The sequence below is a fragment of the Phymastichus coffea genome, unplaced genomic scaffold (assembly GCF_024137745.1).
Source record: "Phymastichus coffea isolate CEN01 unplaced genomic scaffold, Cenicafe_Pcof_1.1 PCOF00017, whole genome shotgun sequence".
Lineage (NCBI taxonomy): Eukaryota > Metazoa > Arthropoda > Insecta > Hymenoptera > Eulophidae > Phymastichus > Phymastichus coffea.
In genome coordinates, this window is record NW_026706828.1 from 3,000,621 (window position 1) to 3,015,915 (window position 15,295).

Genomic DNA, 15,295 nt, shown 5'->3' on the forward strand with positions numbered 1-15,295 from the left:
CCCATGTAACTTTTTCTTGTTCCCAAAACTAAAGAGACCTATGAAAGGACGGAGATTTGGAACGATTGAAGAGATAAAGACTGCATCGCTGGAAGAGCTCAAGGCTATACCGAAAAGTGCTTATGAGAAGTGCTTTGAGGATTGGAAAAACCGTTAGCATAAGTGTATTGTATTTGAGGGGGATTACTTTGAAGGGGACAACATAAATATTGATAAGTAAATAAATATTTTTTCTTAAAAATACAAAGTCACCTTACTTTTTGAACACACCTCGTATATTTCAAAAATATAAAACATATTTTTGAAAAATAAAAAGTCTCATTATGCTGAATGACGATGCTTTGTCGCATAAAAAATTAATTTGTACCTTAGGGAAGTATGACTTAACTAGCTAAAAGTACAGATGGTAAACGTATATGTACTTTTGTGACAAGACGCACAAAGAAAAGCCTCGCGCAAAAAACAGCTTCTTCCATTTTGCATCCAACTACAAGAAAAAAATAAGGTATGCACTTTGCTCGTCATCGCGAGACAATGAAAATTATCGCATTTTCTAAAAGAAATCTTGAAGACAACTCGACGTCTCGTCGTCACGCGTATTTAGATCGGTGGTCACGTGATAAATTTGAACCTAAAAGTAGGTAAGAATATATTGGAAGCATTGGGTGCTGAGTTGTTTTTTATAATGTCAAGCAAAGGATGACGTAATTTTTTTGTCGTTTATCGTGTAAAGGGAGAGTCAGTTTTTATAATAAAATTTGCTCACGACTCTATTTACTACGAGTATTTCTTTATGTGACGATTTGGAAGGCAAAATGCTTTAGCTAGTGAACAACCTGCCGGGCATACAGGTTGTTACGTTCGCGAGTGAAAGAGCTTTAGACTGGAAGAAGATTTAAAATTTAATTATATAGTTTACAAAAATCTGAAACCATCTCTTTATTAACAATAAAATTATATATTGAACAAAAGAAATTACAAATACATAAGTAAAAATAATAAAGCGCAATACAGATTCAAGTAGAAATAAGTCTTCGGGGCGAAGCGTTATTCCTAAAGAAGTGTTCAATCATTGCGAAGAGACAATCCTGCACGACAGGCAACGGTGAGCCTCTTCGGCAGACTCAAACAAACCAAGGGCTGCTCAGCGGTCACAATACTGCGCACCGCGAAACACCCAATTGTCAGGAGTCTACGACATCACGACTATCATTCTTGAGGAGCGGAAAGAGAGAGAAGAGATCTCACATTGTGTCGTTTGCTCTAGCTGACACACCTTACCTTTCAATAGGCTCGGGCGTCAGTGGTCATGGAGCAAACACCAATGTTTATACTGCAAACACCGAGGACGATCCGGCTGACCAAATCACCAGACAACAAAACCTAAACGAAGATTCCTGCAGCAATCCTCGGCGCACACTAAATTCACACCAAAGTTCTCTTTTCTCCTACCAACGGTGACACCCCGAGCCGAATCTTCACATATAGTAACCCTCGTTCTTTATCCTTCGCTTTTTTATATATTCTTTCTTCGCCCCCCCCCCCCCCCACGCGCCTCTTTGCCTCCACGGTCTGCCGGAAGTTGTGCAGCTCTAATCCTCCCTAATTCTCCTCCCGCCACCTCAAATCATATAAACCGGACATTAGCAATGAGCTAACGCAATTACATCGATACCTGGCTTAACGATAATGCACACAGACAGAGACAGGCCAGGGAAGATAGGAAAATCGCTACTAAGTGGTTTTTCTCGTCACAATCATTTCATAGAAAAATGTCCGATGATCCAAAAATACGTCTTGAGTCTGCTAAGTTAGGTCTCTCTTTCTCTCTCTCTCTCTCTCTCTCTGGTAGGCATCGCAGCATCATTTCAACGGCTCTACCATTTTTACAGTTTATTAACTATTCTGCATTATGCTTTTGAGCAAACTGTTCCAGGTAGTGCATCTTCCACGGGGCTAATAAGCGTACGCTGTTTTCTACATAATTATTTGCATCTTGCCCTAGAATTTGCATTACTTTCGCAACCTGCACAACATAACCTTGATCCACTTGACGAACAATCAACATTTCTCATCCATTCAATCTCTGAACTAGATCAACTGCTGTACCATAGCCGCACCTGGACACCTCATCACGAATTTTGCCGTTTTTGCCTTACCAACGACAGACATCAGCACTTATGCATCTTTTTTCTGTTTGTTAAGTGAGGGAGATTTTTTCTGTGTTCTCATTTTGTTGCCATTCTGTATCGCTCATTCTACCACTTAGCATATGTCATACTTGTTGCGAATCTGTCATTATCATTATTAATTTAAAACAAAATTTTACTGCATTCCATTTAGTCTCATTCTCATTTTCATTTTTCATTATTATCCCCTTAGCCTACACGATATCTACCCGAACTGTCGCAAAGTGTATACTTTTCGTAACATATATATTTCAATGCAACGAAAGGAATTGTGAAATAATAAACAATGTTTAGGTACATAATCAATTGATCAGTTGACAAAAATAATTTATTATTTCAAAGTCTTTACCACGAGTCAGACTCGTTGTTTTCGCTTATGGCACAAATTCTTTACCACGAGTCAGACTCGTGGCTATAGGCTAAAGGGTTATTTATCATTAATTTTAAGCGATTCCAAAAGTGAGGTTACGTTACTTCGCGAGTTTCCCGCGTCAAATTTCATTTTTAATTCAATTTCGCGTTCCTTATTATTGCGAGAACCACCTTCGCGCGAACTTTGATTTCCCCGCTACACCCTCTATAATAATTCACTTTACCTCGGTAGAGGTTACCTTTCCGAGTTTATCATAGCTGGTAGGTTGCGCGCGCCACCGCGTGACTTGAATTTGCGCGCGCCCCTGGGCCACTCGAATTTGTGCGCGAATTTTCAAATATCATATGCACTTTCAAATTATTTCAAATTAATTTGCCTATTTATGTCAAGCCGCGTGTGTGTCAAGTGCAGATTGATCGTGCGACGACCTGATCAATTACTCCTCTGTAAATCCTGTAATTCCCTTTATCACAATCTCTGCATTTCACCTAACTTAAGACCAGCCAATCATAATTCTGCCGAATTTAATTGCTGCCTTAACCACTCGCTGATTGAAGAAACACCTCTAACTAACACCACCTTGGACATCTTCGCCACGCCCACAGGATACTTCCCCTCTATAAGCGCACTTGCTAGGAAACGTCTCGCCTCGTTAACGCAACTATTACTGCTACCGACCATCAAGCATCACAGATCTGAGCTGGTTTCTACTCCAGGGTATATGGTACCATCACCAACTTTATGCACCTCGCAGATGCTCACCGGTTCGTCACAGACCTCCTTGACTGCGCATAGACTGAACGATAATTACACTGCTATGTCTGAGGCACCGGAGTGATTTCGGAGGGAGTCACAACCGAACGCAGAGTATCATAAGAAGGAAGCGCAACTCAACTCTGAGCGGTTTGAGAAGCTCTGTGGACTCTGGACCAAACGCAGGAGAAATTTCGTGAACGAGACGCCCAGTTTGCGGTGGATGATGAGCCAGAAATCCTAGTCTATGGTTTCCTGGCTGATTTTCGAGGTTCTCTCTTACAGGCCGCAACCTCTATTCTCATTGCGCTTGGTTTTTGAGAAGTCACGACGACGACGACCAGAATGTTCTCATTCCTTTTGTATACTAAATACCTAATCCTTCACATAAAATCAGACGTGCGTATTTGATTTTCACAATTTTTAATATTCATCGAATATAGTAGTAATGTTTTGAGTTCAAGCTTAGATTTTCTTAACGTAACAATTACAAAGATTACTAAATTTCAATTTATTTTTTTCAACGTCAAAGGTCGTGTTATAAAGTAGAATATTCTTCGAGCCCAGTCACGTACAGAAGACAGTTCCGCCAACAAATATAAACTCGTAGGCGTCTATATTCATTGGTTTCCTAATCCACGACGTTGCTCGACATATTCCACAGATTCGACGAGGATAGCAGTATACTGCCGTTGCTGTGTGTAGCTCAGATTAGTAGCTATCTTCATTAGATTCGTCAACTTGCTTAGTCGTCCGAGTTTTCCACATCATCCGCGTGGGCTTTTTCAATTTTTTGATGCATTTGTTATTCCGACAGACTTGCTCGTTAATCACGTTGAGCTTCGATTGCTTTTCTGTAACGCTTAAAGATGACTGGTCCTTCAGAGTGTTCCTCTACAAATGCTCACTGATATTATTATGATGTTGTTCCTTTGGTAATGCAGTGGTTTCAACGTACCATTCCTGTTCTGTTTTCTCACGTTCTTCAGGTTCAGGTAGTTTTTAATAATTTATTTTAACAGCTTAACGTTCACATATTCTTCATTAGTAGTGTAAAAAGGAAACTCATTTGGAGCTCGAGTCGTTACTGGCTAGTTTACGAAGATTCTCGATGCTGCTTCTTGCTAATTTATTAGAAATATTTTAGGCCTGTTCTAACTTACAAATAGTATATCTATTCAATGTCTATCTTAAAAGTAAGCTAAATTATACATAATCGTCGATGGTAAAAAAAATGGATATTACTGTGTATTTCCGTGCTCGGCCCTTCGCTCAGACGAGCTTTTTGCGCAACGTATCGATTTCATGAAAGCAATTAATCTTCGGTAATACATTTGACATGTGATCTAGAAACCGACTTCTCATTTGTTAGTTTCAAAAAAGAAGACTATACTCTATTGCCAAATATGCATATTGATGGACATGCTACAATAGTTTGATGCATGCGTTGTAACCGTGACACTTCAAATCTTATTCCCGAATTTAAGCAAATAACAAACTACGATTTTTCAACAATTGACGATTACAAGACTGTTATTTGACCAACAGTATCGAATCTAGAAAGTAAGTTTATACTTTGCTTTACAAACTTGCAATCAATCGCAAAGAATACGAAGTGTGTTCAAAAAGTAAGGTGACTTTGTATTTTTAAGAAAAAATATTTATTTATTTATCAATATTTATGTTGTCCCCTTCAAAGTAATCCCCCTCAGATAAAATACACTTATGCCAACGGTTTTTCCAATCCTCAAAGCACTTCTCATAAGCACTTTTCGGTATAGCCTTGAGCTCTTCCAGCGATGCAGTCTTTATCTCTTTAATCGTTGCAAATTTCCGTCCTTTCATAGGTCTCCTTAGTTTTAGGAATAAGAAAAAGTCACATGGGGCCAAATCCGGTGAATATGGTGGCTGAGGCATGATTGTGGTGTTGTTTTTGGCCAAAAAATCTCTCACAAGCAAAGATGAGTGAGCAGGGGCATTATCGTGATGCAAAAGCCATGAATTGTTTTTCTACAATTCTGGGCGTTTTCTTCGTATTGCTCCTCGCAAACGGCGCATAACTTCAAGATAATACTGTTTATTGACCGTACGTCTATATGGTAAGAACTCCTGATGCACCATGCCATGGTAATCGAAGAAAACAGTGAGCAAAACTTTGACATTTGATCGAACTTGGCGTGCTTTTTTCGGTCTTGGCTCATCTGGGCTCTTCCATTGGGACGATTGGACTTTGGTTTCGATATCATAACCATATACCCATGATTCGTCCCCAGTTATGACCCTTTTGAGTAAATCTGGGTCATCGTTGACGTCATTCAACAGTTCTTGAGCGATGCTCATGCGACGGTTCTTTCGGTCAAAATTTAGCAATTTCGGAACAAACTTCGCTGACACACGTCTCATGCCCAAAACGTTAGAAAAAATTTCATGGCACGAGCCAAGCGATATACCAACATCCTCAGCAACTTCTCTGATAGTGATTCGACGATTTTCCAGAACAATTTTCTTCACTGCTTGAACGTTTTCATCAGTTGTTGACGTGCTTGGGCGTCCAGAGCGAGGCTCGTCATTGGCATCTTCCCGGCCATCTTGGAAGAGTTTGTACTACTTGTAAATATTATTTTTACTCAGAACAGTTTCACCGTATACCACCGTCAACATTTCAAGTGTTTCGGAGCACTTTATTTCATTTTTTACACAAAATTTGATGCAAATCCTTTGATCCATATTTTTCGATAGCAAGAAATCGCCGAGCACGCAAAACACTAATAACCTTTACGCTTCTCACAACCAAACAAAAAATGCTATACTCTTGAAACTTGGTCCAGATGTTCGGGAAGAGTGTACCAACATAACAAAACAAAAAACATCGATAATCGAAAGTACGTTGCCCGTGAAATTTGAAAAGTCACCTTACTTTTTGAACACACCTCGTATCTATTTTTTCTCTACAATTTAATGTATTAATACAATAAATAGTACATAAGATCAGGAGTTCGTTGTACAATAGTTGTACCAAAAAATATCACAGAAGATTGAAAAATGTGATTGCTTCAATAAAAAAATGATATATGACACATCGGTAAATTTATTAGGCGACAATATTGCTTCTCCAAAATTATCAAAAGGTATATTGAAAATTACTAGACAATCATTAAAAACGTTTATACTGTCTTGGGCATGCATCTTGTAAAAATTTAATAAGGGGAGGTATTAGTGAAAATGTTATTAGTCTAAATAATCTTAAAGGGATGGAAATGCGTTCATAACATCTTTTGAAAAGCTGCATGTAGGAATAAAATTCAATTAGTTAAAAAAAATAAATAAATCACGAGCTTTTTTATTTTTGAAAAATTCACAATGTAATATACCAGTTCTCTCTCAATTTTTTAGTGTCCTGGTTCCGAAATATTTTTCTTTTCTTTTTACGAATATTTTGTACGATAATGAGCGGGACTGATAACAATCGAAATAGAATAATATTATAAAAAGTATAGATTTGTATATAATATATATTATAGTTCAAAGTGAATCGTTCAAAAAAATTTTTAGAGGAAGTTAATTTATTTTATCATTTTAGCATATTAAAAGATATAAATATTTTTACAAATTTCAACTTTACTTCGATATTTTGACTAATTTAAAAAATCCCAAATCCTTTCCTTTCAAATAATTTGTATGGATGGCCGTGAGCTATCTATAAAGGGAACAGTCGCAAATTTTTCCGGTACAAATTTCTAATATTGCATATTGAATAATTATAAAATAAGTTTTTACTAACAGTTAACAAAGGACTTTAATGAAGGATTTAGTTATATAATTCACAAATGTATATTAACTATTAGAAATCCAAAAATTTTCAATGATAATTAACAAACCTTTATTGGTTTAGCGATCACATCAAATTAAGTGTAAAAAATGGAATTAAGTGCGTTAAAACACTTGAAATATTGACAGTGGCATACGGTGAGTTTACTTTAAGTAAAAAAAATGTTTACGAATGGTATAACCTCTTTCGAGATAGCCGAGAAGACACCAACGACGAACCTCGCTTTGGACGCCCCAAATTTTTGCATTTCAATAACTGATGAAAGTGTTGAAGACATGGCTGAAGACGTTAGCATCTCTGTTGGCTCGTGCCATGCAAAGTTTTCCGAAGTTTTGGGCATGAAACGTGTAGCAGGAAAATTTGTTCCGAAACTTCTTAATTTTAATGATGATCTTGATATGCTTAAAAGAGTCATAACTCATGACAAATCATGGGTTTATGATTGTGACGTCGAAATTAAAGCCCAATGGTCCAAATGGAAGACTCCAGAAGAGCTAAGACCGAAAAAAGCACGTTAAGTTCGATCAAATGTCAATGTTTGTTCACTGTTTTCTTTGATTATCGTGGCGTAGTACATCAAAAGTTCTTACCACAAGGTCATACGGCCAATAAAGAGTATTAACTTGAAGTTATACGCCGTTTGTGAGAAGCACTACGAAAAAAACGTTCGAAATTGTGGGAAAACAATTCATGGATTCTGCATCACGATAATGCACCTGCTCACTCATCGTTGCTTGTGTCGAACTTTTTGGCTAAAAACAAAACCACAATCATGCCTCAGGCACCATATTCGTCGGCCTCCTGCGACTTTTTCCTGTTCCCAAAACTCAAGAAATCCATGAAAGGACGAAGGTTTGGAACGATTAAGGAAATAAAGAAAAATCGCTGGAAGGCTATACCAGAAAGTGCTTACCAGAAGTGGTTCGAGGATTTGAAAAAACGGTACAAGTGTATTATATCTGAGGGGGATTACTTTGAAGGGAACAATATAAATATTAATGAATAAATAAATATTTTTTCATAAAAATAAAAATTCACCTTACTTTTTGAACACACCTCGTATATCGATTTTTGTCTGTAATTAACAACTCTCTAGGCTAAGGTGGGATAAATCCAATCTAATAATTTCTCTTGCCTATAAAATACTTTCCCGAGGTTGGATCTTATCATTACATCCGTTAAATTAATGGTAATATAAAGGAGCAACTTTTTGCAAAGTATATTTTATACCATCAATAGTTTTCAAGATATCTGTATTTTCAAAAAAAAGTCATTTTTCAAAAATGCTAGGGTAAATCCGACCCCCAAATTTTGACTGATTTTGCACAAAAATAGTTATATGTAAACGATTTTAAAAAATTTTAAAAATTTATTCAAAAAATAACATTCCATTTCCATTGCAGCAACTGCTTAGCAAATATGATTTTAATTGCGTTTTGTAGTTTTTCGTATGTAATTTTGTACCATTTTCCTAAAAACAAACAAAAATTCACTTTGTTTACATAAATAAATAATGTCATACATATAAAACATAAAAAATATGCGCGGATTCACCTCACCATGCCATTTTCATTAATACACATAGAAACAATTTACATGAAATTTTCAATAAAAAAGATACATGCACTGAATAGGTCATTAAATGCACTACAAAAATCACTAACCGTTCTTTGCGATCGTTTTATTTAATAAGGTAAAAGTAGTGATAAAATTTGCACAAAAGTTAAATTGAAAAAATGGAAAACACATTTGTTGTCTTGAACGACTTAATGTCAAATGTTATAAAGTTGTCAAGGTAACATTTTTGTTATTTCGAATCCTCTATATGGCAATGCTAATGTGAAATCGCTCCGTTTTACCGTTTTACACATAGAGGAGGATCGGATTTACCCACCCGATTTAGCGCACTGTACCTTATACGTAATCAAAGGGAAGTACATAAAATCCGGTAATAAGTATGTACGAGGCTTGTTTGAAAAGCCCGTGCAAAGACAGAGAAATGGCGCTACTAGTGCTTATCGAGGTTATTTTCAGTTAATAGTATATCTTGAAAGAGCACACACAAATTTCAGCCAGTTTAACATTCGTTTGAATCAAAGAAATCGAGTGGTGTTAAAAAATGGACAAAAAAAGTCGTGTGTTGATTAAACATTACTTTACTAAAAGCAAAACGTCTCAGAAAACTAAATAGATACTTGATAAACATTATGGTGATTGTGCACTTTCGATCAGAATGGTTTATAAGGGGTTTCAACATTTTGAAAGAAGCCATGTGAGCCCAAAGACACTGAATGATCTAAATGCTTTGTTGAGGTCACCACTGCAGAAATTATTAATAAAATCCATGGTATGATGATGGCTGACAGAAAAGTAAAGGTGCGTGATATTGCTAGTGCTGTAGGTATCTCGAGCAAACGGGTACATAATATCTTAAATTATACGGGCACCAAAATTTGGACATGAAAAATCTATTCGCTAGGTGATGCCGTGATTGCTCACGATTGACCAAAAACGAGATCACGTAACGTAGTGCAAGGACGGATTGCAGCTGTTCTAGCGAAATCCGCAAGACTAGCGTCGTTTCGTCACTGTGGATGAAACATGAATACATCACTTCACACCTGAGACTAAAGAACAGTCTAAGCAATAAGTTGTCAAGGAGGAATCTACATCAAAAAAGGCAAAGACCGTTTCTTCGTCCCGGAAGGCTATGGCAACTGTCTTTTGGGATTCGTAAAAAATAATCTTAATCGACTATCTAGCAAAAGGTAAAACCATTACAGATGAATATTATTTACTGTTATTAGATCGTTTGAAAACCAAGTTTCAATAAATACGTCCACGATTGGCCCATAAAAAAGTCCTCCATCACGACAATGCATCAGCTCATATCTCACCAGTTGTGGCCACAAAACTGATAGAAATAGTATTCCAACTCGTCTCATATCTCCCTTATTCTCCAGACTTGGCTCCGTCCGGCTATTATTTGTTCCCTAATATGCAAAATTGGCTAGCGGTGAAAAGATTTTATTCAAGCTGAAGGTGATTGCAGAAACGAATGCCTATTTTACAGACTTGAACAAATCCGATTATTTAGAAGGGATTAGCAAACTAGAGAAGCGTTGGATAGTGCATAAACAAAAAATGAGACAATGTTGAAAAATAAAAAAGATTTATGAAAAAAACATTTTTTTCATACAACTCTCGTATATATAATTTTCTTGTCGTTTTTCTTTATCCCGTTGAGTTACAGCGAGATCGTACGGTTCTACGTTTTATTCTTTATAACGCAGATCTTTTGAAACTATATTTTTGGTTACCACTGTGGTTTTAGGGTTTTTTTGGGTCGCTGATTATGAATCTAAAGTTAAAATTTGAAATTATACAAATCCAAGATAGTGAATCAAGTACATAATGATAACCAATATAAAATTAATCTATTAAAAAATGGACACTAATGGTCTGTAATTTGGATCTGCTATTTTGAATTTTCAGAATTTACAAAAACCAACTTCAAATTTACAATCAGCGATCCCAAAAACCCATACATATACATTATCACCACTATAATACATATCTAATAGAAAATGGACACTAGTGGTCTGCTATATTGGTTCGTCATTTTTAATTTCACAATTTATAAAGTTCGACTTCAGATTCGTAATCAGTGACCCCAAAAACCCCCGAATACGAAAATTAAGATAAAAATATTCAATAGAAAAATGTATGACTCTAAGGGTTAAATAGATTGTAAATGAAGATAGTTGAAAAAAAATTGTTTCCGGATCAAAATAGAACGAGTGCTTTAACACGTATAGCTACCGGCACGGAGTATCCTTTAAAAATATCTGAATATCGTATACGTTCATTGAATGGCGTAGGGACTCACATTCGAATAGTTAAATTTAATTATTTATCGAGTACAGAAGTATGTACAAAATTCATATTTTGTATATCGACTTTTTAAATAATGTTTCTGTAAACAATTGGTATATGGTAATTTGGATTTATTATTCAGTACTCTGGAACGATAAAATAATGGTGTGTGGGTATAGCTTATGCACATCGTTATACGTCATGTAATAAAAAATTTTACGCACGCACCATCGTCTTATTGTTCAAAAGTACTGAATAATGTGAAATAATTAATTTATTTTTTAATTAGTACGTATACTACGAGTAGTTATTGAAAAAAGAAAAATATTTCTGAAACGAGAAAATGATGAGTATTTTATTGATATTTTTACTATTGGAAAAAATATTAACAAAAATTCTTTGTCAGCCAGATTTTTATTAAATATCTTTTTAACAATTGGACGAGAGAATTCTGGGTTAATATTTTTTGAATGAACATTAAAAATCCTCTCTAAATAAATGTCTCATGTAATTTTTTAACAATTATACAACATTACATATTATTTTTAACAGTGTAACATTACATATTAGTATTACGTTATAAAAAAAAGTATAAAAAAAGCAAGGAAAGGACTCTGTAACATTGTAAACTATACGTATGTATTGAAAGGTCGGCACGGGGTAGGGAATATCCACACAGGTTAATTGATTTGTTTTCCCTTGCTCTTGCGCACGCACCCTCACCTCGAATAGACGGAACGATATTTTCTCATCAAATTTGAACGACCGCAGTTCAATTCAATACTGATCGATAACCTTTCTACCATTCTAAAAAATCCGTAACATAAGCAAATATTCGATAAGAAAAAATTTCTTAACAATTAATTTGTGCAAAGAAATAATGTGAATATAAGTATAACATATCGTATTACTAACATTTCATGTTGTCAAGAAATTTATTAAAGTAAAATTTACGTAATTAAAAAGTGATTGAAATTTAACTTGGTAAAATAATATGTGAATCATATCAAGTTTTTTACTCAATTATATCGAAGTAAAGATTTCGATAATAATATTACATTTATTTGTAAAAAAATATCCAACTGGCTTGATTGAAACCACCATATTACCAAACGCAGTCAAAAAAGATATATGCCTTAATCCGCGTAGCTACCATAGCAGGACATGTACAGGTTTGAAGGTCACAAATATTCATTAAACCCTAAAGGTGTTTGTTTAAGTACCTCAGTTTAAGTACTTATTGCGACCGAAAGTATGTGCTGAAATTCATATCTTCATACATTGATAATTTATAAATATATAAATAATTATGATATGGTAACTCGCTTGGGCATGCCAAAGATAATTTCAGTTTGAAGGTGACCGCCGCGAGAGGCGCCGTAAGTAGTAGGCTTCTTCGGAGATACAAGCTTCCATTCTCTCAGTATTGCATTTTTTTCCCAAAATTTAGCTAGCACAGAGGAGATAACGTCCGTTCCTCCTCTATATATTGTCTATGACCCTGATCCTCTTTCTCAGTACAAAAACTGACAAATATGGTTCTGGTAAGAAATTAGCACGACAAAATTTTTATTTTATATTTACTACATAGATATAAAGAAAAAATTTTCCTTTAGTCCGATTAAAAATCACCTATAGGAAACAGACCCTTAATTTGCAATATAAGTTGTCTGAGATGTATTTGATAATTAAAGATTAATCTGGATGGTTGCATGTCAATCATAAATAATATTATTTTCGCTAATTTATTTTTTGTACATATTTATAAATTTGGCATCAAATTTGTAATGTAGAAACAAATCTAAAAGTTTTTGAAAAAATACTGTACAATTACATGTGTATTCTGCATGGTCTGTCATTTGGCTATAGTAACCTACTTAGAATTAATTAGGTTATTGGGTTATTGAAATGATTGAAATGATATGGTTATTGGAATGATGTAACTTAATATGTTACTTTTATGTCCTTTGTATATCATTTTATTTTTTCTACAGACTAGTAGGAAAGCCAATATGCCTAATAAACCACACGTTAATAGAAAACAACATCTTCGTGGTAAAAACCAGAAGAAGAAAGTATCATTGAAGTTTACCATTGATTGTACACATCCAGTTGAAGACAATATCATGGATGTTGCCAATTTTGTAAGTATATCTTGTATTATTGAATTTTCCGATTAATTTTAGATTAAATGATACAATGCTGATGAGTATTAAGTCAGTATTAAAAAAAACAGCTTTAATATCACTTGAACTTAAAAAAATTTATATTTTAGTATTCTTTTAGCCTTTATTTTTAGTTTCTTGATATTTGAGATTACAAATGTTCAAAATGTTAAGCAAATTCGTTCTTTACTTTTTACTTTTTACTTTTTACTTTTGAAGTAGAGTTGATTTGAATTATATGGTAAAATTATTTGAACATAGATATAATTTGGTAATATAATATTAAAAAAATAATGTCACATATTACTTTTTACCAATCTTGGTTTTATTATTTCAATTATTTTTTCTTTTGTACTTGGATTCTTATTAACAACTTTCCTGTTCTGTTCTCCCAATTCCTTCCTATTGCCCTTCTTGCTCTTGTCTATATCAAAATATGCTCCAGACTATCCTCTATTTTCTCATATACTATATTGTATGTTTTAAAACCTATCTAGTTAACCTTTCTACATACCTGCATTTAATTTGTGCCTATTAGTTTTTGAACTATCTCTATGCTTTATGCTTTCTCTATTCACAATTCTTATAACTTGTAATTCTTGCAGTATTTTTAGTTACATATTTTATTCTATTAATTTTTAACTATTTCACTGCAGATAAACTTGAAAGTATATCTTGTTTATAAAATTTTTACATTTAATTTATAATTCTCTGATCTTATATAACTTCTAACGTATTTCCTTCCTTAATTCTTCTAAAAGTACTCTTAAGTTCGTCCCCTTTTTTAATAAATAGTTATTTATCATATTCCTAATTTTATCTTTTAAGCAAATTATTGGTCATTGATGTATGCTCATTCTCAGTATTCCTTTTAGATAGTAATAAATTTATATTCATATTTTTCCGTGTTGACAATTCTTCGTAAAATAAATTATCAACATTTCAATTAACAAGATTTTATTTGATTATTGCAGGAAAAATATCTACAAGAACGTATCAAAGTTCATGGCAAAACAAATAATTTTGGCAATAATGTGTCCATTGAAAGAAATAAGATGAAACTATCTGTAAACAGTGATACTGACTTTTCTAAAAGGTGAGTATCACAAATTAATTCACATATTGTTCATGAATTATTATAAGTTAATTTAATCTTTCGATGAAAGTACTATTCATACTAAAATGATGAATAAATGTATAGTGAAATGACTATAAATAAAATGTGCTTTTGTATTGTATCAGTAAGGAATGTAAATGAGAATTAATTCAGAAATTTATTTTTTAACAGGTATCTTAAATATTTGACAAAAAAATATTTAAAGAAAAATAAACTACGTGATTGGCTTCGTGTAGTTTCTAAAGATAAAGAGATTTATGAACTGCGTTATTTCCAAATCAATAGTCAAGAAGATGATGATGAAGAAGATGTGGATTAAGTATTTTTACTTTAAATTGGTCTTACATCTGTAAGAATTGAATATCAATAAATAAATAACAAAAAATTCAGTTTTCATTCTTACTTATCTAGTGTATTATAAAAAAAGTGACTATTATTTAATATTATATTAATACCTGGTTATTCATGTAAATCAGATATTTTGTCTATGAATATCCAATATAAAAACAGTTGAAAATAAATATTCAATGATTAATGGTTAGTATTTTATTCTTCAGACATGACCAAAAATATGAAATAGATATTGGCATAATAAAAGCATAAAAATAAACTAGGAGAAATTGAATTCATACATATATTTGTTAAAGAGTTTTGAAATTCGCATTCGTTAATTGAGTTTGAGTGTATTTAGTAAAAAAAATTATATTTTTTATATACAATGAAACTTTCTTGAATGTCGAACATGATTAATCAACCCACCTTATCCCAGCTAACAAAGTGTAATGGACAGTGTAAAAAAATACCATTCGAAATATCTCTAATTGAACCCCTTTACTTGTCCCAAAAAAAATTAAAAACTATGATAATTTTTTCGTTTTTTGCAACTGCGATATCTTTAGTAATACTTAATATTTTTATAAAGAAACAAGGCAAAAAAATTCAAAACCTTACTCGTTTTAATTGCACCCCTCTTACTTTTTCAAAATTACACAA

The 15,295-nt window shown here is 33.6% G+C and overlaps 1 protein-coding gene across 1 annotated transcript; it reads left to right on the top strand.

Moving 5' to 3' along the window:
* The first annotated feature begins 12,425 nt into the window (after window positions 1-12,425).
* Window positions 12,426-14,821, top strand: LOC131675203 (large ribosomal subunit protein eL22-like). The gene is made up of 4 exons (XM_058954103.1): window positions 12,426-12,564; window positions 13,015-13,164; window positions 14,160-14,281; window positions 14,474-14,821. The coding sequence occupies exons 1-4, from the start codon at window positions 12,556-12,558 to the stop codon at window positions 14,619-14,621; spliced, it is 429 nt and encodes a 142-aa protein (XP_058810086.1). The 5' UTR covers window positions 12,426-12,555; the 3' UTR covers window positions 14,622-14,821.
* Window positions 14,822-15,295: the final 474 nt, after the last annotated feature.

Coding starts and splice junctions, on each gene's coding strand:
- LOC131675203 (XM_058954103.1), top strand. Junction 13,165..14,159: donor TCATGGATGTTGCCAATTTT/GTAAGTATATCT, acceptor TGATTATTGCAG/GAAAAATATCTACAAGAACG. Junction 14,282..14,473: donor GATACTGACTTTTCTAAAAG/GTGAGTATCACA, acceptor ATTTTTTAACAG/GTATCTTAAATATTTGACAA.